General features: G+C 41.3%; 2 protein-coding genes across 5 annotated transcripts in view; one reads left to right on the forward strand and one right to left on the reverse strand.

The window, feature by feature from the left end:
- Positions 1 to 92: 92 nt before the first annotated feature.
- Positions 93 to 11912, forward strand: Ccne2 (cyclin E2). 4 transcript variants are annotated; one of them, XM_041656924.1, is made up of 12 exons: positions 93 to 228; positions 1401 to 1439; positions 1537 to 1636; positions 1717 to 1770; positions 2352 to 2503; positions 3517 to 3652; positions 5964 to 6110; positions 6989 to 7084; positions 7537 to 7671; positions 8840 to 8951; positions 9717 to 9874; positions 10454 to 11912. In XM_041656924.1, the coding sequence occupies exons 2-12, from the start codon at positions 1426 to 1428 to the stop codon at positions 10565 to 10567; spliced, it is 1218 nt and encodes a 405-aa protein (XP_041512858.1). In that variant the 5' UTR covers positions 93 to 228; positions 1401 to 1425; the 3' UTR covers positions 10568 to 11912. The 4 variants fall into 4 exon arrangements, with proteins under 4 accessions (XP_041512858.1, XP_041512860.1, XP_041512859.1 ...); XM_041656926.1 differs by lacking the exon at positions 93 to 228 and adding an exon at positions 420 to 514; XM_041656925.1 differs by lacking the exon at positions 93 to 228 and adding an exon at positions 466 to 506.
- Ints8 (integrator complex subunit 8) overlaps positions 11803 to 24849 on the reverse strand; it is a 49134-nt gene continuing 36087 nt past the window's right edge. Inside the window, exons 21-27 of the mRNA XM_041656923.1 lie at positions 21449 to 21567; positions 19565 to 19668; positions 18462 to 18512; positions 15696 to 15769; positions 15548 to 15612; positions 15024 to 15067; positions 11803 to 12011 (exon numbers count right to left, since the gene is read on the reverse strand). Coding sequence (XP_041512857.1) covers positions 11895 to 12011; positions 15024 to 15067; positions 15548 to 15612; positions 15696 to 15769; positions 18462 to 18512; positions 19565 to 19668; positions 21449 to 21567 — 574 coding nt within the window. The 3' untranslated portion in view covers positions 11803 to 11894. The remainder of the gene's footprint in view (positions 12012 to 15023; positions 15068 to 15547; positions 15613 to 15695; positions 15770 to 18461; positions 18513 to 19564; positions 19669 to 21448; positions 21568 to 24849) is intronic.

Consider the following 24849-nt stretch of genomic DNA (forward strand, 5'->3'; position numbering starts at 1 on the left):
CGGCTCGGCCGCCGCCGCCTGGCTCCTCCCAAAGGGGCGGGCCCTCGGCTCCCGCTCCCGGCGTTGAAGGAAGACCCGGCTTCCCCGGGGCCTGGGCGGGCCCCGTCCCTGCCCTGCGGGACCGAACCGCAGCGGCCCGGCGCCCCGAGATCGGACAGCGAGCCGGAGGTCGGGCGGGAGCCGGTGGGGGGGCGCCCCGTCAGCCGACTGCAGTCGCGGCGCGCGCAGGTGGAGTGTCGAGCGGGGCGGAGGAGCGCGGCCCGGGAGGGCAGCCCTGCGGCCACTCGGCGCCCGCCCGTCAGTCCTCCCGCGCGCACTGAGGGCAGGGCAGGGCGCGGCGCGCGCGGACGAGCTGGGCGGGCGCGGGCGGGCGGACGGGCGGGGGGAGGGGGAAGGCGCCCGCCGAGGTGTCAGTCTGCGGCGCATGCGTGCGGGGCGGGCCGGGCCAGGCCTATATATTGAGTTGGCGCCGGCGCCAGCTGAGCCGAGCTGTAGAGGGTCTGGCGGTGAGGAGGTGCTGGCCGCAGTGGGGTGCGGGAGGGAAGGGGTCCTGGGCTGGCGGGAGCCGCGGGAGAGGAGAAACGGGGGGCCGGAGAGCTGGGAGCCCGCCCGGGGCGACTGTGTTCCCGAGGTCGGTCCCTGTCTGACAGGATCCGTGTCAGGGGGCCCGGGAGAGGCGCGGGGTGAGGGTACCCCCAGTGAGGGGCCGCGGGAAAGCCTCTCTGGCCACCCTCATTTGGGAAAGATCTCCCGCGCGAGAGGATGGAGGTGTGGGTCCCTTTACGGGGGGGGGGGGATTCTTGAACAGAGTTTCCTCATTTAATTCCCCCCTCCACTTTCCCCTTTTGCTCTTCTGGAATTGGGGTACTGTCGCCCCTGCAAGCGGCACTGCCCGCCGGGCGGGGCCGGGAAGGAGGGAAGGGAGCCTGGAGGACGTGACACCAGGCTTGGGTCCCTCCACCCCCTGCTTCCCCGCCACTGTGGCTCTCCAATTTGGCGCGGAACCGTCTTCTCCAGAGCCCGCTCTTAGAGGCTCGCCCAGGCGCCTGGCGTGCCGAGGCCGGGACGTGCCTTTCCCACCCCTGATGTACAGAGAAATGCATGAATACCCGAAAAATACTCATCGCAAGGGTGCTAGGGTACTGTGCAGACTTCTGAACGCACTCACTTTCCGAGTTTAATTCTGTTGAGGAAATGAGGGCATGTATGTAAAATTACTGTGAGATAGTTAATGTATTTTGGAAGATGACCTGAATTTTTTTTTAAAGGCTCAGGCCACCTTCTGGTAACGTTAGCTGTTCATTTCTGAATCAATTTTAATTGGCACTTGGAGAATATGAATGAATGAATGAATGAATGAATGAATGTGTTCTTGATTTTGATTTTTCTCCCCCATTTAGGGTTTCATAGACCTTAAAGAAGAGAATGTCGAGACGCAGGTAACACTGTCAGTCTTGGAGACATGTTTGAAAATTAGCTGCTGCCTATGAAATACATGACTTACTAATTAAACTTCCTGTCTAAAACCCATCGCAGTAGCCGTTTACAAGCTAAGCAGCAGCATGCCCAGCCCAGCCAGCCAGACTCCCCACAAGAAGCCCAGATAATTCAGGCCAAGAAGAGGAAAACAGCACAGGTGATTTAAGGAAAATGAGGGAGGAAGGGAGGAAATGCTTGCTGAGAGCTGAGTTTACAATGGTCTTTTCTATTCTCCAGGATGTCAAAAAAGGAAAAGAGGAGATCAGCAAGAAGCATCAGTACGAGATTCGGGTAATGCAAAACTGGACTGGGTGGGCCGGGGAAGGATAAGAGTACAGTCGTGTGTCACTGCCTTACGGTGGGAAGATTCCTGACAGGAAGGAGCTGCGGTGTAGCTGGCCAGTCGACCAGGCCCGCCTATATACTGCTCTTTGTGCGCTTCCAGACTGCAGGCGAGGGTCCTAATCGCTACTGAGCTGGCATAAAAAGGATGTGAGATCATTGACAGCCTGGCAAGCAGCCTTTTGCGCCCCCTTCCTCCTATGTGTTCACTTGGAGATGGTAATTCTTCCCAAAAAGATCCTCTAAGTGACTCCATTTGAATGAATTTTTAAGTTTTTTGCATTCAAGTTTTCTCAACCAGAAAATACTTGCTAAGAAAGAGCTTTTATTTTAAAAAAGTATCCCTGCTAAAATTTCTAAATTCAGAGAACTGCTACTTTCTTTTAAAGTTATTTTATACTAGAGATACATTCGTTATTGTTTCAGTTTTTAAAGGAATGTCTTGTAGTATCAGGATTTAATTTATGAAGGCTGGTATTAATTTTATGGCTTTAAAAATAAGTTTTTCTCTTTCTGTTTTGAAATGACAGAATTGTTGGCCGCCTGTACTGTCTGGAGGAATCAGTCCTTGCATTATCATTGAAACACCCCATAAAGAAATAGGAACAAGCGACTTCTCTAGATTTACAAATTACAGATTTAAAAACCTTTTTATTAATCCTTCACCTCTGCCAGATTTAAGGTAAAAAAATATCAGTAATATGTTATCAAAGGCTAAAACGGTAGAATTAAAATAATGCCTTGTGTTTTCTATTGACTTCATTGTAAGACAGAGAAACCAATTTACTTTGTTTTGTTTTGTTTTGTTTTGTTTTTTTGTTTTGTTTTGTTTTTTTAGTTTTTTCGAGACAGGGTTTCTCTGTAGCTTTGGAGCCTGTCCTGGAACTAGCTCTTGTAGAACAGGCTGGCCTTGAACTCACAGAGATCCACCTGCCTCTGCCTCCCGAGTGCTGGGATTAAAGGCGTGCACCAACACCGCCTGGCCACCAGTTTACCTTTTTAATACTTCACTTACTGAGAAATAGGTATCATTCTTCATGAGACAATATTATTTGCAAATGTTAGCAAGTGATATATTTAAAATCCATACTTCTTTTCACTTGCTTGGTACATGCTTCCAGACTTAGCAGAACTGAACTATTATTTAAATGTAGCTTTAATAGTTGTCTAATTAAAATGGGAACATTTTAAATAGACTTAACCCACTTATTCCTTACCAAGCTTACTATCAATTATGACATGACTAAGAAGTACAAGCTTACAGAAAACATTGATGTAGTAATTGACATTTAATTTCAATGAGCAAATTCAGAGTTCTATACTTCAATACATCGTCCCCACCCCTGCTACTTTGTTCCTTAACCTCATAAGTGATACTGATCTGTAAGTGGCACTGCTGATACATTTTTCAGTGTTGGGACTTAATTAACATTGTGATCATATATATATTTTAAGTATTTTTCTAGTTTGCTTTTTAAAAGTTACCTTGAACCATAACTTTTATAAATTATAAGGAAGGATTGTACAGCATTCCTGAAATTTATCAATAAGTGGAAATCTTGGAGTTGACTTTTTCCAATTTGTAATTGTAAGTTGGAGTTGGGTGTTTGAAATGTGGAGTTATGCTAGTGCAACCGAAACTTGTATCGATGACTGAATATAAATTATGTGTCCCTCCCCCCCGCCCTCTTGTAGCTGGGGATGTTCACAGGAGGTTTGGCAAAACATGCTGCAGAAGGAGAGCAGATACGTACATGGCAAACATTTTCAAGTTCTTCATTCTGACCTGGAACCACAGATGAGGTCAATACTTTTAGACTGGCTTTTAGAGGTATGTTCTAAAAGTAGAAATTTCTTGTGTCTATAATGAAAAACTTTAGATGATTGTGTGCTTTCCCTGTGACTTCAGGGTATGCTGTCCATTACCTTTTGTGGGGCACAAACTCTAGTTTCTGGCACGTAAAGTAGAATGTGACTTGGTTTTTTTTTTTCCTTGTAGTGCTGGGGATTAAACCTAAGGTCTTGTGTGTGTTAGGCCAGCACTTAGCTATCATCCCAAATCAACTACCTTTTTTAAGAGTAAAATCAGGAGTTGCTGGCATATCCCAATGGTAGTGTGTCCTCAGTAACAAAGCAGAGAGTAAAATCCCAAGAACACATCTATTATGATCCAACCCAAAACAAAATCAGAAATCCCTGCCATGCCCGGTTTGGGTCTACGTAAGGGTACAGAAGGTGAATAGAATGTGCAGTTGACTGGATGTAGTACAAGCCAATGAAGAACAAGCCTAGGCTTCAAAGAAGGGTACAGAAGGTGAATAGAATGTGCAGTTGACTGGATGTAGTACAAGCCAATGAAGAACAAGCTTAGGCTTCAAAGAAGGGTACAGAAGGTGAATAGAATGTGCAGTTGACTGGATGTAGTACAAGCCAATGAAGAACAAGCTTAGGCTTCAAAGCCCTCAGACATCTTCCTCCTGCATTTTCAAAGCCAAATCATGAATTTTGATTTTATACCCTAAACCAAAAGGATTTGTATACCCAGAGGCCCTAAGTCCTCTAACTCTCATTTAGCTGTTCCTTCAGAAATACAGTATACTTCTGGGTGTTGTATATGCCTGCAGTCCACAAAGGCTGAGGAGGAAGGGTAGGACTTTTAAGGCCATCCAGGCCACATAACATGCTCCAGGTCTCAAAAAAAAAAGAAAGGGAAGGGGAGGGGAGGGGAGGGGAAGGGAAGGGAGGAAGGAAGAAAGGAAGAAAGAAAGATGCATCATACTATCGATGTAAGAAGTATCAGTAAGCCTGGAATCTCTATAGATCTATGTAAACATTTTTTTTTCTTACTTGGGTCCATTCCTTTTCTCTGGATTGTTATAAATTCCTCAAATTATTGCTGAGGAAACAATTACTTGATATTAAAGATTTATAAGTTTCAAGGAAGCCAGTACAGGTTATAATGATATCTCAAAATAAAATGAGGGGCAGGTGGTATGTGTGTATGCATATATCTTAATGGTAAAATGCTTGCCTAACACAGTGAAGCCTGGGTTTAATCCGTAATTGGGGGGAGGGTGTAGATTCATTCTAAGTGAGGAAGACTGTGGGTGGACTGTGGGTAGAAAAAACATATATACTATCTCAAAAATTATCAGAAATGTTTCCAAGACAATAAAATGAGGTTGTGTTATCAGGTATGACTAGAAGTTTTTACTTTGTATGATGACAAATTTATTTTTAATCTGAATGTAAAAGTAAATTCATTGTTTGAAATATCTTAAAATGACCACACATGGAAAAGACAGTCTTTTTGATATGCAATATCTATTCCTGGTTTTAAGATTTTCTTTTTTTTTTTTTTTTTTTGGTTTTTCGAGACAGGGTTTCTCTGTGGCTTTGGAGCCTGTCCTGGAACTAGCTCTGTAGACCAGGCTGGTCTTGAATTCACAGAGATCCGCCTGCCTCTGCCTCCCGAGTGCTGGGATTAAAGGCGTGCGCCACCACCGCCCAGCCCAAGATTTTCATTATGTATAACCTGAGTGCAGGTGCCCAGGTCAAAAGAGGGAATCTGATCTCCTAGCACTGAGGTTGTAAGCAATGATGAGAGGCCTAGATTCTGGTGCTAGGAGTCAGTAGGTCTTTGCTTCTGAGCTGTTCACCCCAGGTATCATACTCCTGATTTTAAAACAGTATAACACAGGAACAGAGTAGTTCTTTAATATAATCGGTGTTTGCTTTAAACTCATCTATTACTGTTCCTCTTTTCTCATTTCCAAAAAGGAGATAATGGCATCCATTTCATAGAGTAACTCTGAAAGTTAAAAACTTTCCTTTAAGTGTGGGAATGGCAATATTTATTCACAATAGTAAAGAGGAGGGTAATTCCCACTAAGCCAAAGTCATGGAAAGATTTAACACCAATGTTTATATTAGCTTGCAATAAAATACAAAAAGGAAAATTGTAAAAGTAGGAGAATGAGGATAAGAGCCTCACTGCCAGTACATGCTAATCCCTCACTTATGTTAGCGCTGGCATCCTAAAGAGGTTAGTTAGCCTCTTTAGTCCATCACTGGGTATAATAAAGGTGACTTTATAACTTGGGTAAGTTCTAAAGATAACATCTGAACACTTGGTTCTTCAGGTATGTGAAGTCTACACACTTCATAGGGAGACATTCTATCTTGCCCAAGACTTTTTTGACAGATTTATGTTGACACAAAAAGATGTAAATAAAATTATGCTTCAACTCATTGGGATTACCTCATTGTTCATTGCTTCTAAACTTGAGGTAAGTTCTTAAAGTTCATCCAGATAAGTCTTGTTATCAACCTAGGTTTGTTTTTTTTTTTGTTTTTTTTTTTTTTTTGGTTTTTTGAGACAGGGTTTCTCTGTGGCTTTGGAGCCTGTCCTGGAACTAGCTCTGTAGACCAGGCTGGTCTCGAACTCACAGAGATCCGCCTGCCTCTGCCTCCCCAAGTGCTGGGATTAAAGGCGTGCGCCACCATCGCCCGGCTCAACCTAGTTTTTAAATGAACACATTAATCTCAAGATACTATTTTCTGTATTAAATATTTAGGGAACAGGAATTGTTTTTTTATAGTGAGGATGGAATAAATTATCATAGGTCTTTATTTTAGTCTCTAGTTCATATAGCTTATCTATATTAGTATTTTAAAGTATAGCTGTAACCAAAGCAAGCATAAGCCCAGTATGTTTTGATAAATATACATTTTTACTAAATTAATGTGTTCAGTTTCTAGACTTTATTGTTTTGAGTGGCCCAAGCTGGCTTTGAACTCACTCTGCAGCTGGAAGATGACCTTGATCTTCCTGCCTCCACTTCCCAAGGAAAAGGATTACAGGGCTATATGCAGGGCTAGAATTTCCTACACATTAGACAAACACTCAACCAAATCAAATGAACCATGCCCCAACTTATTTATAGAATAATCTTGTTTTGGTCTGATCACCGGACTAGACTGTATTTAAAAGGTTGTTATTCTTTCTTAATTGAAATAGTAGATTAAGATATATACTGTTTATCAAACTTACATGGTTTTGATATATAGTTACTTTGTGAACCTGTCCTTAAAACTGAAGCCCATGTAGCCTGTATATAATTTTGTTTTTATTTAAAATGCTTAATAATAATTTTCTAAATTGAAGGAAATCTACGCTCCCAAACTCCAAGAGTTTGCTTATGTCACTGATGGTGCTTGCAGTGAAGTAGATATATTAAAGATGGAACTCAATATCTTAAAGGTAATAATGTCCTTTCTTGGTTGCAGCTTTGTAATATAATAGGAATGAACTTCAGATATAACAGAGCCAAACTTAAGGGCAATGAGATGACTCAGCAAGTTAGAGGGATTTAATTGCCAGAGAAGCGTGACAACATTTTGATTCCTGGGGAACCCATGTCGTGTAAAAAGTTGTCTCTGACCTCTACATGCAAGACACAGCATGTGCCTACCCCAAAAATGAAGATAATTTTGAACAAATTTTTTAAAAGAGCCAAAATTCATGTCTTAATCTGAGCACAGAATTCTATAGGTTAATGCAGCAAAAATATTGGTATTGATGGTTGGTGAGGAACTTAACCTCTCAACTCTACTATATATAATGTAATACATGTATGTAAGTATATATATATATATATATATGTATCTCTATATATATAGTTACTAATGGACTTTTTAAAATTTCATTGACAGGCTTTAAAATGGGAACTTTGTCCTGTAACAGCCATTTCCTGGTTGAATCTTTTTCTCCAAGTTGATGCTGTTAAAGATGTTCCTAAGGTTCTTCTACCTCAGTATTCCCAGGAGACATTCATCCAGATAGCTCAGGTACTGACCCTGTTTCTGAACATAGCTAATGTTATTGTCGATGACAAATTTGGATAGTGTATATAGAAGTCCTAGGCTACACAACAAAATGGCATACTGAGTTAATCTTACTTGACAAAACCCTTTTGACCCATAAAATACTGTCTCTAGTATTTACATAATTCTAGAGAAGTCTTAAAACTTTTATGAACATTCCCCTCCCCACCTTTTTAAGGGCTTGGGATTGGAGTAAAATATCTTTGATATAAAATGAAGAAAATGTTCACAGCCAGTTGTCTTTAGAATTTTATTTGTTTTCAAGACTATGTAGCTCTGGCTGTCCTAGAACTGTGTAGACCAGGCTGGCCTCAAACTCAGAGGTCCACTTGTCTCTGCCTCCTAAGTGGGATTAAAGGTGGCACTATACCCACTGCTGTTATTTAATCTGATTAAACTGCATTACTCAATATTCTCTCTATGGCAGTATTTCTCTTCCAGCTCTCTTCCGGTCCATGTCACTTTGTTGCCTGATGAGTACAAAACTTAAGTTTTATTCACAGAACAGGAATTGCCTTAAACCTCTGAAAATCTAACCTTTATATCACTCCAACTGCTACTGTTTTGGGTATTGCATTACCAAGATGATACTTATCTACTTGATGCTAAGAATACTGCATTCTAGTTTGTCCAGTTTACCGTGTCCTTTTGAAAGTGTAATTTTCCTGCATTTAGAATCTTACAATAGCTTCAATAAACTTAATTAGTAGTGCTCTAACTTCTAAAATGCGTTTATAAGTTAACTAGACTACTTCTAACTTTCCTTGCCTTCTTCAGCTGCTCACCTTGGCTAAGGAAGAAAGGTATTTCTTGCTTATTTCATAAGAAATATTACCTTTGGTAATGTCGTTCTATCTCAAACATTCTGTACTGGCCAATTCTTCTGCCTAGTTTATTATCTAATTTAGAAGCCTTCACTAGCTTTTTTCAATCTAGCTGAAGTGCACACCCTGCTAATACATTATCACTCTCTTCCTACAACCCTGTCCTGGTTTATACTCCTTCCCTGCAATCCTGAGACTGGACGTGGGTTATGTTTTTACCTTAGAGTTGGCAGTGATGGTATATAAGCTACAAAATAGGAACATACTCATCTTTTAAATTACTTAAACTTTTGCTTTTTCCTTGTCAGCTTTTAGATCTGTGTATCCTCGCTATTGACTCATTAGAATTCCAGTACAGAATTCTGGCAGCTGCAGCCTTATGCCATTTTACCTCCATTGAAGTGGTTAAGAAAGCCTCAGGTATGACTATATTGTTCACTTCTTACGTGTTCACTTTTAATGGAACTCAAGAATTTTAACACTTATCAAGCTCACAATTTAATAATTTACTGATTATGTTTTCTGTTAAAAGTACTTTATAGCCTTTAGTATCTCCACAAGCAAACTAATACGTGGAAATTAAACTCATTTGAAGCAAATAAGCACAATTCTACTTTATAAATGTGCACTGGTTAAACAGCTCTGAAGAGGACTGAAAATGTGGCTCTGTGCTTAAGAGCACATACCGCTCCTGGAGAAGAGCACAGCCTGTGACCCAGCACTTGGGAGGCCAGGCCAGGAGGCAGCCAGCCTGGGCTTCAGAAACTAGGAATTCTTCCAGCTTTGGCTCATATAAAGTTTGATAAACGTGTGATCATTTCTTTGGGTTTTAAATGACTTAAGAATTAGAAGCAGCTTCCCTTTCTTTCTTTCTCCCTCTCCTCTTCTCTTCTTCTTCTTCTTCTTCTTCTTCTTCTTCTTCTTCCTTCTCTCTCTCTCTCTCTCTCTCTCTCTCTCTCTCTCTCTCTCCTGTTGGTGTCTGTGGCTCTCATTCGTGCATCAGTCCCTGGAATTCTCACATTTATGTCCAAGGATCCAATCAAGCACAAATCAAAAATGCTTGAACATAAACATTGTTTCCATTCTTAAAAAAAAAAAGAATTAGAAGCAGAACAAAGTATATTGGGCATATTAAGGTAGTTTCTGTGGCATAACTTTAACATTTTATTAACTTTTCCAATTTAGGTTTAGAATGGGAGGACATTTCCGAGTGTGTAGACTGGATGGTGCCTTTTGTCAGTGTAGTAAAAAGTGTAAGTCCCGTGAAGCTGAAGACCTTTAAGAAGATAGCCATGGAAGACAGGCACAATATCCAGACACATACAAATTATTTGGCTTTGCTGGTATGTTTTCTTGTTTTGGGGATTGGTTATTCTTTTAATTTAAAATTTTTTTTGTTGTTTTTTAGATCTTGCTATCTAGTAAGTCCTGCAATTGATGGAGAGGGTACTGTGGATCACTACTTCAGACAGTTATATAAGATCATAAAGGAGAAAGTAACAGTCACACTGATTTTAAAATGTAAAGGAGATAATAAAATTAAGGCAACTTGGTGCCACAAGCAGTGGGGAGGCTGAGGCAGCAGGATCATGATTTCAAGGCCAGCCTGGGCCACACAGTAACACTGTCAAAATATTGCTGTGAAGCAGCTCAAAATCAAAACCAGCAGTTGAGATAAGAAACTAAAAACATGTTTTTGTTGTTGTTTTGAGACAGGGACTTACTGAAGTTAGCTATATAGACCAGGCTGGCCTCGAATTTATAAAGATCTGTCTGCCTCTGCCTCCTGAGTGCTGGGATTGAACAGTTGGCTTAAGGTACTCTTAAAGTAAGCTTGATAGTCTCAAATAATATGCTTTTACCTTCTATATACTTGTTTTATCTTAGCTGTTAATTATGGTATAATTCCTTCATATGTACAGAGTGAAGTAAACTATGTGAACACCTTCAGAAAAGGAGGGCAGTTGTCACCGGTGTGTAATGGCGGCATTATGACACCTCCAAAGAGTACTGAAAAACCATCAATAAAACCCTGAAGTTAACATCAAATTGGAATTGAAAAGATACTGGATAAGGTTCATACAAATGAGTAAGTTTTACAGGAAAGTAGTGTTGTGGCTATCCTTGCCCACTGAGGAGTTACACTGCCATTTTGTTTAGAAACTGCATCAATTTGGCAATAAATGCCTAGGGTACATGAAGCCATGGGCTCAATCCCCAGCACTACAAAAGAACAAAACAAACTTAAAAAAAAAAAAAAGTTGGCACTAAAGAAATTTCCTCTAGCTGTTTAAAAGAAAAGAGGACTTGTTTACAGGGGTGACTTTACGCCCAAGGACAGTGGCTAGAAGCCAGCAACAATTGGTGCTGTAGCAGTTTCTGTTTGTTATCATTGGAATATGGACTAAACTAGTGATACTTAAAAGATACATCGCTGACACACAACCTTGATTCCTAAGTTCCTATACTCTTGAATGGTGCAATCTGTCTTTTGAAAATGAATTTAAACTTATTTACAAAGAATGTTTTGTAATACAGTGACTAATTTATCTAAAGCTGTTTGTAACAAACAATGATAAAACTTGAATTTTTACAAATGGTGAAGTTCAATCTGTTTTTAGTTTGTCTTACCATAATATTTCTTAATCAGTAAGGCACGAACCAAATGTTTAAACTGTTCTAAACAATGGGAGAACCAAAGAAATTATAAACAAGATAAATGCTTTGGCTTCTATGGGTTTTTACTTGATCTAAAGGTTGCTTTATGGTCGTTTCATACATCACAATCTGGGTAAAACTTTAATGCCTTTTCAAACTATTTATATAGGAAAGTCACTTTACTGCACTAAGCTATCCCTAAGTATTTTTGAAATATAGTGTGAAGCTAAGGCTTTATGTTTGCAAAACTGGCAGTCCATTTTTAAGCCCCATCTTATGAGGTGAACTTAACATGTGACCTAAACTTCTATTTTCTATGGCAGAAAAAATATTAAATGTATACTGACTCCTAGAAATCTATTTATTTAAACTGGTTGTATATAGATTAGCTACTCATACATTAAATATTTTAAGTTCGCCTTTGAAAAAGAAATTTGGGCCTAAAAAGTCAATTTCATCAGAAAAAAATGATGCCAGGTTACCAGACATGTAAACCTTTTCTCTCTTTGAAGAAATTGTGAACTATTTGTTAATGTGTGATGTTTTTGTATAGTTTTTGTTTATAAAACTAGTTTGCTTCAGTTTTTGTCTGAAAAGAAAACACCACTAAATTGTACATATGTATTATATAAACTTAATCTTTTAATACTGTTTATTTTTAGCCCATGTTTAAAAAATAAAAAGTTTTAAAAATTAACTAACTGCTTAAAAGTAAAGTTTTGCCATTGCTTGTAGAAACTTCTTTTTCCTTCTCTGTGCTGCCAGCTGCAATACTTCTTCAGGGTTGCTCGCATTCAACTCTGTTTGGCCAATGGCTTTGATCTTAAAACAGAAAAGTATTATCAGAAATTTAGTTAACAAAAAAAAAAAGTCTTCCTAGTAGTCCACATAAGTCAAAGTTAAAATAACTAGACAATTATAAAATGTACGAGCTATAGAAAAATTAACAGCTGTTGCATTGATCTACTATGATTTCCTTAACCACAGTTTATAGTTAGAACCTGGTAGAGCATTTTACTGCATTAAATAAATTCCTTTGTGCTTATGGGTACGCAGGAAAGGAAGAGGCTGACTGGGGGTGGGAGCACAAACCTACACAGAAGGAAGTCAAAAGAGGCTGTGGACAAAACGGGTAATAGTAAATAATAAGACTGTGGAAAATACTTGACAGTGTAGATGCCTGACAGATTAAAAGTAGTAAGTAAAACTGGCTAAGAGTGGCCTCTAATGTAATAAATGATATGGGGTTTTAAAAATAATATAGTTTTAAGGCCAGCCTAATCTTCATAGTGAGTTCCAGGGCCCCTAGGGTCACAAAGAAAAACTGTCTCCTCGCAGGCTGTTGTCTTTGGCTGCCTCTCAAAGAGGAAGGTAAATTACCTACTCTTGAAGACACGGTATACTTCACAGGGCCCAGAGTCTCCTGACCTGTATCTGATGATCTAAAAGTCTCGTGAAGACTAGCTCCTATGGTACCAGAAGGCATCATGCAAGCTTCCAAAGGAAGTAAGCAAGCAACAGTCTTACTTAGCTGTGCTTCCTGTGAACCACAACCAGCATGGCACAGTATCCCCAAGGGTGCAGTAGTGTCACTCAACCTTGGTAGTAACCGACAGCTCTCTAATGGGACCTAAGGTCTACTCAGCAGGAAGGAAACCATGCCTCATACTGGAAGCCTGTCTAACTCCCAAGGCTGCTAAAGCCATGGATCTTGAAAGAGTCCCCAACCACTTTATTGTCCTTATACCCATCAAAGAGACTTCTCTGCACCAGAGACTGTTACAGAAAACCCAGTCACAACAGATATATCTACAAAGTAACTCCCACACGTAAGACTCAGGAATCATTTTGGAAGAGGGCTCTTAAGATTTTCTGAACCAGAGGGTAAGGGAGTTTGCTGTGAAATTGTGTCTCCTAGGTGTGTTAGGAGCCCATAAACCCTGACAAAATGAGCTGAACAAGGACACTACACATGCTAACTAAAGTGGACAGGGCAAAGCTTACAAGGCCTCAAGAAATGGCCAGACCAGGGAAGAGTCCTCATCTGTTTATTATTGTGTATATACATACACATACATGCATGGAACAATTACTTTTTCAAAGACATGAATTTGAGAGAAAGAAAGGGTATATGAGAAGGCTTGGAGAGGAAAGGGAGGGAGAAATGATATAATCTCAAATGTTTTTTAATGATGCAGTATAAAAATACCAAGGGACGCCGGGCGGTGGTGGCGCACGCCTTTAATCCCAGCACTCGGGAGACAGAGGCAGATCTCTGTGAGTTCGAGGCCAGCCTGGTCTACAAGAGCTAGTTCCAGGAGAGGAAACAAAGGCTACGGAGAAACCCTGTCTCAAAAAATAAAAAAAATAAAAAAAAAAAAATACCAAGGGACTACTACGAATATTTATTGCTTTCCAGCCCCAGGTAAATGGGAGAACAGAAGCAAGCTGGATCATTGGTAAAAGTGCTTGCCATGCAAGCCTGATGATGCCATGGTATAACTAGTTCCCCAAAAACTGCCTTCTGAATTCTATATGTATACTGTGGTACACATCACACACATGCACTGGGGAGACACATCTGTAATTCTAGCATGCTCTGTGAAGAGATGGGAAGTCAAGACAATTCCCAGAACCCTACAGACCCACTGTCTAATGTACCCAGCAGCCAGGCGGTGGTGGCGCACGCCTTTAATCCCAGCACTCGGGAGGCAGAGGCAGGCGGATCTCTGTGAGTTCGAGACCAGCCTGGTCTACAAGAGCTAGTTCCAGGACAGGCTCCAAAACCACAGAGAAACCCTGTCTCGAAAAACCAAAAAAAAAAAAAAAAATAATGTACCCAGCAATGAACAAAAGAGCCTGTCTTAAAGTTTCTACCTTCTGGCAAGGATCCACCCAAGGTTATCTTCTGACCACCTCTTGTGCCCCATAGCACAAGTGTGGCCACACTTAAACACTACAAACACAATGTATGTACAGCATTAAGATGGAAGAAGGTACAGCATTCAGTCAAGTAGGCAAACTGTAGGCCAGTCCCAATTAAATGTTTCCTTTATAAGAGCTCCCATAGTCATGGTGGATCTTCACTACAATAGAAACCCTAAGACAACTAGCAAGATGTTCAGTGGGTAAAAGCTTGCTGCCAAACCTGATATCCTGAGTTTCAATCTTTGACACTCAGATACTAGGAGAGAATAGACTAATGTAAGTTGTTCTCTGACTATTAAAATAACACCCAAACATACACAGAAATGTTAAAAAAAAAAAAAAAGATACAAGTAAAACTTAAAGTACTTGTTCACTAATTGTTGGGCACCATTCTAGTTATCTATGAACAAGGCTTCACAGAAGAGTAAATAAATACATAGCATGTCAAATGTTGGCAGATGTTGCAGAGAGAAAGAGAATAAGAGTAGGAAGGTGGTGGGGGCATGCTAGTCTAGAAGATGTCCAGGGAAGGCTAACCACTAAAATAGGAAGGCAGAGACCTGAGGAACCTGAATGCTCCCAGTTAAGAAAACACCAAAGGTCCCTCCCCAGAGAAGTAGTCTTCTTAACATGTTTGAACAATAGTAGGGATATGTGTATTGATGTTAACAAAGGGAAAAACTAAACCAGTAAGTCACTATAAGGATCCAGTGAGATGAAAACTCACTTGAAGATTTACAACAGGTAAATACAATGCTCTAATAATTTAAAGTCAAGTAACATTACAAGTAGATAATGATAACTAAATTCTGGTAGTAAATGGGCAAACGATCTTTGCTCAATGGTACAAATCTAAATTAATATTCTGAAAACAACATCACTGCAGAACGGGGTAAAGCAACTTACAGCAATCTGTCTTTTATCTGTTTCTCCTCTTTTATGATGAAGATCTAAACGTGTCAGTTAAGAATAATAAAACTGATTGTTATATCATGATAGGATCTTGACTCTTTTTAAGGCTGGCGAGGTGGTTCATCATTTGCTGTCAAATCTGATGATGGGAGCTCAACCCCAAGACTCATGGCAAAATAAAACTGACTTCAAGGCTGTCTTCAGTGTTGAGTGTGTGATATTCACATTGCAGAATATGCACACACAATCATATATGTAATATATTTTTAAAATTCTGAACTGTTTTTATTTTAGGTTGGAAAATATGTTCCATAAGATACTTTTATTTTCTTTCTTTCTTTCTTTTTTTTTTTTTGGTTTTTCAAGTCAAGGTTCCTCTGTGTAGCCCTGGCTGGCCTCGAACTCAGAGATCCTCCTGCCTCTCACGTGTTGGGATTGTGTGCTACCTAACCCCTGGCAAAATACTTTAATTACAGACATGAACTGCTGTAATATCACATTCACTGATAGAAGGATACAGGTCAAGTACTCCAAGATGGTGACATCCCAAATGTAGTCATAGTAGGAGTCCATAGCGTCATGGCTGCAAAACAGAATCTCATTACTTATGCAGAAAAGATTCAGCACCATGTTTAAAAAAAAAAAAAACAACACACAAATCCATACCTGTTTTGTTCCTGCAATGACTTGAAAGCTGTCTTGTAGTCAATTTCTCTGAGGAATTGACATAAAATTGCCACCTATGGAAACAAATTTTTGAAAAGGGTAATGTGACCCTTCCTGGTTTGGGAGAAAAATTTTTATTTTTTTCACATTTATCTTATTCTATGTGGTGGGTATTTTGTCTTCATGTACATGTAAGCACCATATGTGTGCCTGGGGCCTGCAGAGGCCAGAAGACTACGTTAAATCCCCCCAGAACTGCCAGGCGGTGGTGGTGGTGCAGGTCTTTAATCCCAGCACTTGCAAGGCAGAAGCAAGTGGGATCTCTGAGTTTAAAGTCAGCCTGATCTACAGAGTGAGTGCAGGACAGAAAAACCCTGTCTTAAACAAGATCTCCCAGACCTGGAGTAACAGACAGCTGTGAGCTGACATGTGGTACTGGGACATGAACCCAGATCCTCTGGAAGAGAAGAACTTCACTGTCCTTAGACGACAAGTCAATAATTCAGCCCCGTAAATATATACTTTAGAATACTTGAAATCATGCTGGAGCCGGGCGGTGGTGGCGCACGCCTTTAATCCCAGCACTCGGGAGGCAGAGGCTGGCGGATCTCTGTGAGTTCGAGACCAGCCTGGTCTACAAGAGCTAGTTCCAGGACAGGCTCCAAAGCCACAGAGAAACCCTGTCTTGAAAAAAAAAAAAAAAATTATGCTGGATAAAGTCAGCTCATATTTATGGATCCCATTTAATTTTTGTTTCAAAAACATTTACGCAAGATTTTTGTGTCTATCTGAACCACAAGCTAGGTCATCAGTAACCTAAATCACAGAGTTTTAGATCTCTCTTCATTTGAAAAATGAGCTGAAAAAGGAGGCTGACAACAAGCAAACATCCTGGCACTCAAGGACATGAGTCACATGGAGCTATGCCCTCAAGAACTGGCAGACATGGAATAGGCCACCAGTCTCTAAACACAGAATGCATCTAGTTCAATCACGCAGATAGGTCTGAGTGCTTATCTTGGAACTGAGAGTGTTGGGTCAGTATTACAACACTTGGTAGAATTTGTGTTGATCAGGGTTCATCTCCAGTATTAGAAAAAGCAGAAATTAAAAATAAAAACTGAGGGGCTAGAGAGAAGGCAATGAGGTTAGGAACACTGGCTCTTCCAAAGGTCCTGAGTTCAATTCCCAGCAGCCACATGGTGGCTCACAACTGTCAATGAGATCTGGTGCCCTCTTCTGGCCTGCAGGCAGGCATGCAGGCAGAACATTATACTTATTATGTATAAATAAGTCTTAAAAAATTGAAAGTTGGGCATGGTGGCGCATGCCTTTAGTCCCAGCACTTGAGAGGCAGAGGCAGACGGGTCTCTGTCTGGTCTACACAGTGAGTTTCAGGACAGCTAGCTAAGGCCACACAGAGAAATCCTGTCTCAAAAAAAAAAAAGTAGAAACTATTTGTATTAGTTCATATGTCATAAAATTTTATCTTTTTAAAAAATAAAACACAGGACAGTCAAAGGTACATAACCATGGAATAAAACTGGACTCTCTGAGCATGGCAAACAATGAGGGCTGATGAGAAGCCAAGGACAATGGCACGGGGTTTTGAACCTACGTAATGTGCTGGCTTTGTGGGAGCCTAGCCAGTTTGGATGTTCACCTTCCTAGGAATGGACGGAGAGGGGAGGACCTAGGACTTACCACAGGGCAGGGAACCCTGACTGCTCTTTGGACTGGAGAGGGAGGGGGAGAGGAGTGGGGGGAGGGGGAGAAGGGTGGGGGAGGGGGAGGGAAATGGGAGGCTGGGAGGAGGTGGAAACTTGTTTGTTTTTTTTTCTCCTTTTCTCAATAAAAAAAAATGGAAAAAAAAAAGAATCCTTATCTCAACAAATAAAAAAAAAAAAAAAAAAAAGGCCAGGGAGTTGGCGAACACCTTTCATCCCCCTTCCTGGGAGACAAAGCAGGTGGATCTCAGTCTGATATAGAAAGTGAGTTCCAGGACATCAAGACAGAGAGAAACCCTGTCTAAAAACCAAAATACCCACAGATGTCTAATATCTTTACAAAATTGTATAACCATCCCCATTAGTTCTAAAGCATATTAAAGAGATTCAAAGTCCAGTACAGGAACTCCTACTCTCTTCCATCAAGCCCCTGATAAGCAGTGAGGTGCCTATAGTGAGCATTCTTACAAGTGGAACCAGAACCCATAAAAGCCCTGTCTTTCACTTCGCAGTTTGTCAGTTAATCCATGCTGTGTTGCATCTGTAATTCATTCCCTTACATAGCTGCAGACTTTTGAAGTACAGATACATCACACTTTGCTCAACCATACATTAGTTAATGGACACTAGGATGTTTTTTTTCTTTATTTTTTTTGGCTCTGGTGAATGTTGCTGCTATGGACATTCAAGTACAACCTTTTCTAATTCTCTTGGGTATTTAAGTAGAAGTGGAATTGCCAAATAGTTTGCCAAAGCTGCACCTTTTCAAGTTCCTAGCAGCATAAGGATTCTAATTTTTCCACAACCCTGGCTGACTGCCAATGGCTAATACACATATCTCATCATAAATATAAGAAAGCATAAAGTGCTTCTTCTGCAGTTAAGTTTAATGGTCAATGCTTACAAATTCCTACCTGCATCTAGTTCAGTTCTATAACTGCTAAGAAAATGCTAAGCTACTGACAGCCATTCTGTTACAAAATAAAATCTACTTCCAAGCACGTGAATAGCAGCTAATGTCACAGCATCACAAACTAACCTGTGTGTGACAATTCAGCAGGGAGCAGCACTTTATCATTCGCTTTATCACCTACAAAAAAGACAACGAGTATTTAAAAATTAGCTGGCACTGACTGCAATACATGTGCCAGTCCGGAACAAGACATCAACAGCAGAGGAGCAGGAAGTCTAGGAGAGGACAGTAGCTGTATACAACTCAGGGCTTCCCATTCACTTTCGCTAGTTTACAATGCTATAAAAAAAATTTCAAATATTACTTTTAAGACTTGTTAAATACTGAAAATTTTCATTGTTAAACTAGTGGTCTAATCAGATATAATAGCAAAATATATTAAAAGAGGAAAATATAATGTAGTTTGAGTTAGAGATGGCGGGCAGAGTATGTCGGCAAGACAAGTGCATGTAGAGCACTAGCGGACAGCAGGGGAGGGGTTCGCTGTCTTAGAGCTGCAGATGTAGCTCAACAGGATAGCTCTGGAGTGGCACACACGAGTCCTGGGTGAGACACTAACACAGGAGAGATCACAACGGTACTACAATGTGCACTAAAAAATGTAGAAAGAACAGATTCACAGACCATGCATAGTGGTGTACACCTCTAATCTCAGCATGAAGGCAGCAGAGGCAGGCAGATCTCTGAGTTTGGGGCCAGCCTGGTCAACAGAGTGAATTTCAGAACAGTCAGGGCTACACAGAGACCCTGTCTCAGAAACAAACAGCAACAATAAAGAGTGGGTTTTAGAGACTTTTGTTTGCTTTTTAAAGATATATGTATTACTCAGATTTGGTTACAAGTATGCATAACAGCTGATTCCTGACTTCAGGTGTTCTTATCACAAAAGGGGTAACCATGAAAGGCTGTAGATACTGTGCCTGAAAAGGAGACACAAGCTGGGCATGCCTGTAATTCTAGCCCTGGGGAGGCTGAAGCAGGTGGAACACTAGAAGTTCCAGGCTAATATGAGCTTTATATCAATACTACCTCCAAAGGACCAAAACCAAACAAATGGGGAGCACTAGGGTCTAAGCCATCAACCTGAGTGTTCTTATCACATACACAGCAACAGCGAAGTTCTACACTGAAGTTAGGCAAGAAGCAAGCAAGTCCACAAAACAACTTACTTGATCTGTATAGACATCAGGAGGCACAGCCTTGTTAAAGAAGTCAGAGCACACAGCTCCAGCCTGCAGGTAATAGTGAAGAGCTGCCGAATGCTGATTTGTTGCTATAACAGGAAGCAGGAGGAAAGAGTGACTTGCCAATAAAACACAAGAGTAGAAACACATTCAAACAAGTTAAAGATAAAATTCTGCGGCCAGCAAGATGGCTCAGCAAGTAAAGGGTGCTGCCACCAAGCCTGACCACCCGAGTTTGACCCTTGGGACCACATGGTAAAAAGGGAGAAGTGACTTCCACAGTTGTTATCTGAACTCTACATGTATGCCATATACACACACATAAAATGTTTTTTTGGAGGGGTTGGGTTTTTTTAAATGGTTTTTTGAGACAGAGTTTCTCTGTGCATCAGTCCTGGCTGTCCTCTGTGAGTTCAGGCTGGCCTTGAACTCACAGAGATCCACCTGCCTCTGCCTCCCGAATGCTGGGATTAAAGGTGTGCACCATTACCACCTGGCACACAAATGTTATTTTTAAAAATGGTAAAACTTTGCATGTGGCTAAGGAATGATAACACTTTTATTCAGAATAACATTGTGAAAAACTGCTTTTAAATATTTAAAAAAAATTTAAAAAAACAGAAAGACTTTTCAAAATGATACAATAAATCATTTACATCCTAAGACTGATTAGACAAAATCTAGCTCAGATTTCTCATTAAATTTATAGTAAAGGGAGCTGGAGAGATGGCTCAGAGGTTAAGAGCACTGGTTAAGATCCTGAGTTCAATTCCCAGTAACCACATGGTGGCTCACAACACAATCTGTAATAAGATCTGGAGCCCTCTTCTGGCTTGCGGCCAGACATGCAAGCAGAATAGTACACGATATATAGTTTTAGTTTTCGAGACATGATTTCTCTATGTAGCCCTGGCTATCTTGGAACTCTTTCTGTAGAACAGACTGGACTTGAACTCAGAGATCCACTGGCTCTGCCTCCTGAGTGCTGGGATTAAAGGTGCACACCACTACCACGGCCTGATAACTACAATATTTATTATAACAGAGATTTTTATTTCCCATATATCCAGACTAGAAATATATTCTAGTTTTTAATGTATCTTAGAATCTACATATCCAGTGTGCAATCAGACATTTGGGTTTGGCAATGCATTCTTTGGACACCTAGGGTGAAAATAAGTGTTAAAAACAAGCAGTAGCTGACTACTGTGGTGCACAACTACAATCCTAGCACTTGAGAAGGGGAGGCATCATGAGAGAAGTTTAAGGCAATCCTCAGCCAAGTCATGAATCCCAGGCCAAAATGGGCTACAAAAGACCATATCTCAACTCTTACAACAACACCCAATGCTGGGTGGTGATGGCACACGCCTTTAATCCCAGGCAGAGGCAGGCAGATTTCTGTGAGTTCAAGGCCAGCCTGGTCTACAAAGAGTTAGTTCCAGGCCGGTTTCCAAAGCTACAGACAAACCCTGGGGGGTGGGGGTGGGGGGGAGGCCACAAAAATTATTGGATACATAAAAGTTTTATTTTTATTATTTCTTGTACTGAGATTAAAAGGATGAGGAACCACACGTAGTTAGAATTTTTACACTTATTTATATTATTTATTTGGGTGTGTGCGCACCCTAGCACATATGCAGTCCATATGGACCCTGGATATTGGACTCAGGTCATCAGGCTTGGTAGGAAGCATCTTTACCCACTCCACCATCCTTCTCGGCCCAGGGTAAGGTTTTAAACAGCAATTTTACAAACACGCCTGGCTGACATTGCGAGACCTCAGGAGATGGCTCAGAGGTTAGGAAATAGTGCATCGTCCTCTTCCAGAGGACCTGGCACAAACAAAGCAATGAATTTCTCACTTACCAAAATAAATATCTGCTTGAATGATAAGCCAAGCATGATTATTTGGATTTATACTGAGTGTATATCGAACTAGCTCTTTCACTGTGATTGCCACAGCTTCAAAATCCACAGACTGGAGGCTGAAAAAAAGTATCACACAGTATCTGAAAATTATCTCTATTTTCAAAGTCTTTTAAATTCCATACATACATTGATTAAAAAACAAAGACGCAGTCAGAATGTAAATAGGCACACTATGACACAGCCTTTACCTCCAATTAGCATTACTTAGAGCTACAACAAAATTCTGCCTTAGAGAATCACAAAAACCAACGGCTGGAATACTAACGAACACTGTTATGTGACCTGAAGTCTACCCAGGATTTCTCCTAAGAGTGTGTTCTGCGTTGGGTGTTTCACTGGCCATAATGAGGTTGCAGGTTAGGGAGGCAAATACGCATTCAGTGCTTTACACAGCAACGCAGTCAAACACAGCAGTAGGGAAAGGCCAGATGCTCTGGCCTGCATACAGCCAAGCCAGCACCCAGGAAAGTGGTTCCTTGCTCCTCTTTCCTAGAAGCCAGTGAAAAGGGCTTAGTGAAAAGGGACCCAGGTCTCAGGCTCAGAAGCGGATACGGCTCAGAGGCTGCTGCTCTCTACAAGAAGATGTGACAGAGCAATCCCGTGCCTAAGGAATTGTTAGATTTTATCATGGCTCACGGCTACACCAGCACGATGAAGACTGGCAGTACTGTCAGCAAACAGCCAGTTCTACATTCACAACTAAAGGAATTAAAATGACTTATGTTATTTTGCTAAATCTATAAAATGTTAACAGGTCAAAGAATCCTGTTTATGTGATAAGCAGTGTTAAACAGTAACACTTAATCCAGTGTCACCATCTTAGGAATCCAGAAGAACTCCTGATCAGGCAAAATATATTTTCTGTTCAAATCTTTTCTTTTTTCAGAATCAACTTAAAGTATTACCATCATAAAAAACAGCAATTAAGCCTGCACTAACTACGGGGCTGGAGAGATGGCTCAGTGGTTAAGAGCATTGCCTGCTCTTCCAAAGGTCCTGAGTTCAATTCCCAGCAACCACATGGTGGCTCACAACCATCTGTAATGGGGTCTGGTGCCCTCTTCTGACCTGCAGGCATACACACAGACAGAATATTGTATACATAATAAATAAATATTTAAAAAAAAAGGCTGCACTAACTTATTAACTCTCACATTTCAAGGGTAAATACTATACCCATTTTAGCAATGAAGAATTCAGAAAAAAAAAATCAAGTTGCTCACAGTCACATACCTAGTGCACAAAGAGGCATGCTTCAGGGCTCCAGTACAAGCCATGTTTGCTTCTTATGAACATGAGCTGGAAATCAACTGTGACAGTCTGAATCTAACCCACAGAGGTGACAGAGGTAACAGATTTACTCACTAAAGCCAGTTAAAAAGACAAAACTAGGGTCTGGAATGTAGCTCAGGTGAAGGATGTCTGCCTAGCATTGGTTCTGAGTTCAATTCCCAGTACCATTCAAGACAAAGAAGCAGGATACATAATTGTCTGATTCTTGGAATGCTATATCGTATAGCAAATTGTGTATAAGATCAGAAACATCCACAGTACAATCTGCAGTCTGGGTGCTGGGGCGCACATGACTTGGCTCCTTTGCAAACAAGTAAGTGGACAGAGGTCACGGAGACACACTGTCCAGACTGCTGGATGTGACACAGCTGCTCTCCTCCCTCCCTCATTTTTTTGAGGGGGAAGGGGTGGGGGAACCTCACTAGGTAGTCCAAGCTGGCCTCAAGCTTGGTCATCCTCCTGTCTCAGCCTGCTGAGTGCTGGGATAACAGGCACGCGGCACTGTCCAGACAGTCCAAGAATGCAGTCGTTTGAGGAGATTCCTAAGTGCTTGTGAGGAAACAAAGAAAGCAACACAAGAGTCTTGTGGCCCAGGTTCTTCAAAACTACAGAACTGTTCCTGGATTAAGCTTCTGTGCCCTCCCATGGGTAGGGGGTCCGAGTGAGTGTACTTGAGAATATTCATCACAACAGGCTATTTTTGTTCATGGGGCTTTACGAAAAAACATGTGTTTTGCCACTTACGACTTGTCTGCCACAGCCTGCCTTGTGACAGGGACACTTTACTCTGTGACTCTTATCCCTCAGAGTACAAACTGTCTGATGCCCTGAGAAAGTTGGCTACTGCATGAGATTTTAGTCCAGCTCATCCATCAGCTCCATCCTCCTGGGTCCCAGTGCTCTAGAATGATGAGCATAGCACACTCCAGACCTGCTCTTCAGTCTCTGTGTGCAGAAGACTCTTCATATCCACTGTGCTACCTTCCTCCCCACTTACCAAATCCTTTCTTCCTTAAAGATGTCAGAAAGATTTAAAAAAATGAGGTTGGGAACATAATAAGCGTAGGAGGACGGCAGAAGTCTGAGACAAAAACTAGGCCATACAACTGCCAAGATGCTCCACTCCGGTAACTGGGGAGACTGAGACAGGACTGAGAGGTCAGGACTGGCCCAGACTACATAGAAACCCATACACAGGAAGGAAGGTGAATGGAGGGGCTGGTCCTATGACAGCCAAAAGGGTCGGGAGACTGATGATAAAAATCATAGCAACAGAAAAGATCTACAAGGAATTAGGAAATAAATCACTTTTCTAATGACAAGGAAAATAACAGCAGCAGCAGAAAAGCACGAAGATGTCTGTGGAATCTGTACACTCTTTACTGAAGGGATCTACGCCACACAGCAGATCTCTGTGGAATCTCTCTACTCTTTACCGCAGGGATCTACGCCACACAGCAGACCTCTGTGGAATCTCTCTACTCTTTACTGCAGGGATCTACGCCACACAGCAGATCTCTGTGGAATCTCTCTACTCTTTACTGCAGGGATCTACGCCACACAGCAGATCTCTGTGGAATCTCTCTACTCTTTACTGCAGGGATCTACGCCACACAGCAGATCTCTGTGGAATCTCTCTACTCTTTACCGCAGGGATCTACGCCACACAGCAGATCTCTGTGGAATCTCTCTACTCTTTACTGCAGGGATCTACGCCACACAGCAGATCTCTGTGGAATCTCTCCACTCTTTACCGCAGGGATCTACGCCAAACAGCAGATCTCTGTGGAATCTCTCTATTCTTTACTGCAGGGATCTACGCCACACAGCAGATCTCTGTGGAATCTGTACACTCTTTACCGCAGGGAACTACGCCACACAGCAGATCTCTGTGGAATCTCTCTACTCTTTACTGCAGGGATCTACGCCACACAGCAGATCTCTGTGGAATCTCTCTACTCTTTACTGCAGGGATCTACGCCAAACAGCAGATCTCTGTGGAATCTCTCTACTCTTTACCGCAGGGATCTACGCCAAACAGCAGA

Source organism: Microtus oregoni, unplaced genomic scaffold, assembly GCF_018167655.1.
Source record: "Microtus oregoni isolate MIOR12 unplaced genomic scaffold, Mior012 000008F_ref0000371, whole genome shotgun sequence".
NCBI lineage: Eukaryota > Metazoa > Chordata > Mammalia > Rodentia > Cricetidae > Microtus > Microtus oregoni.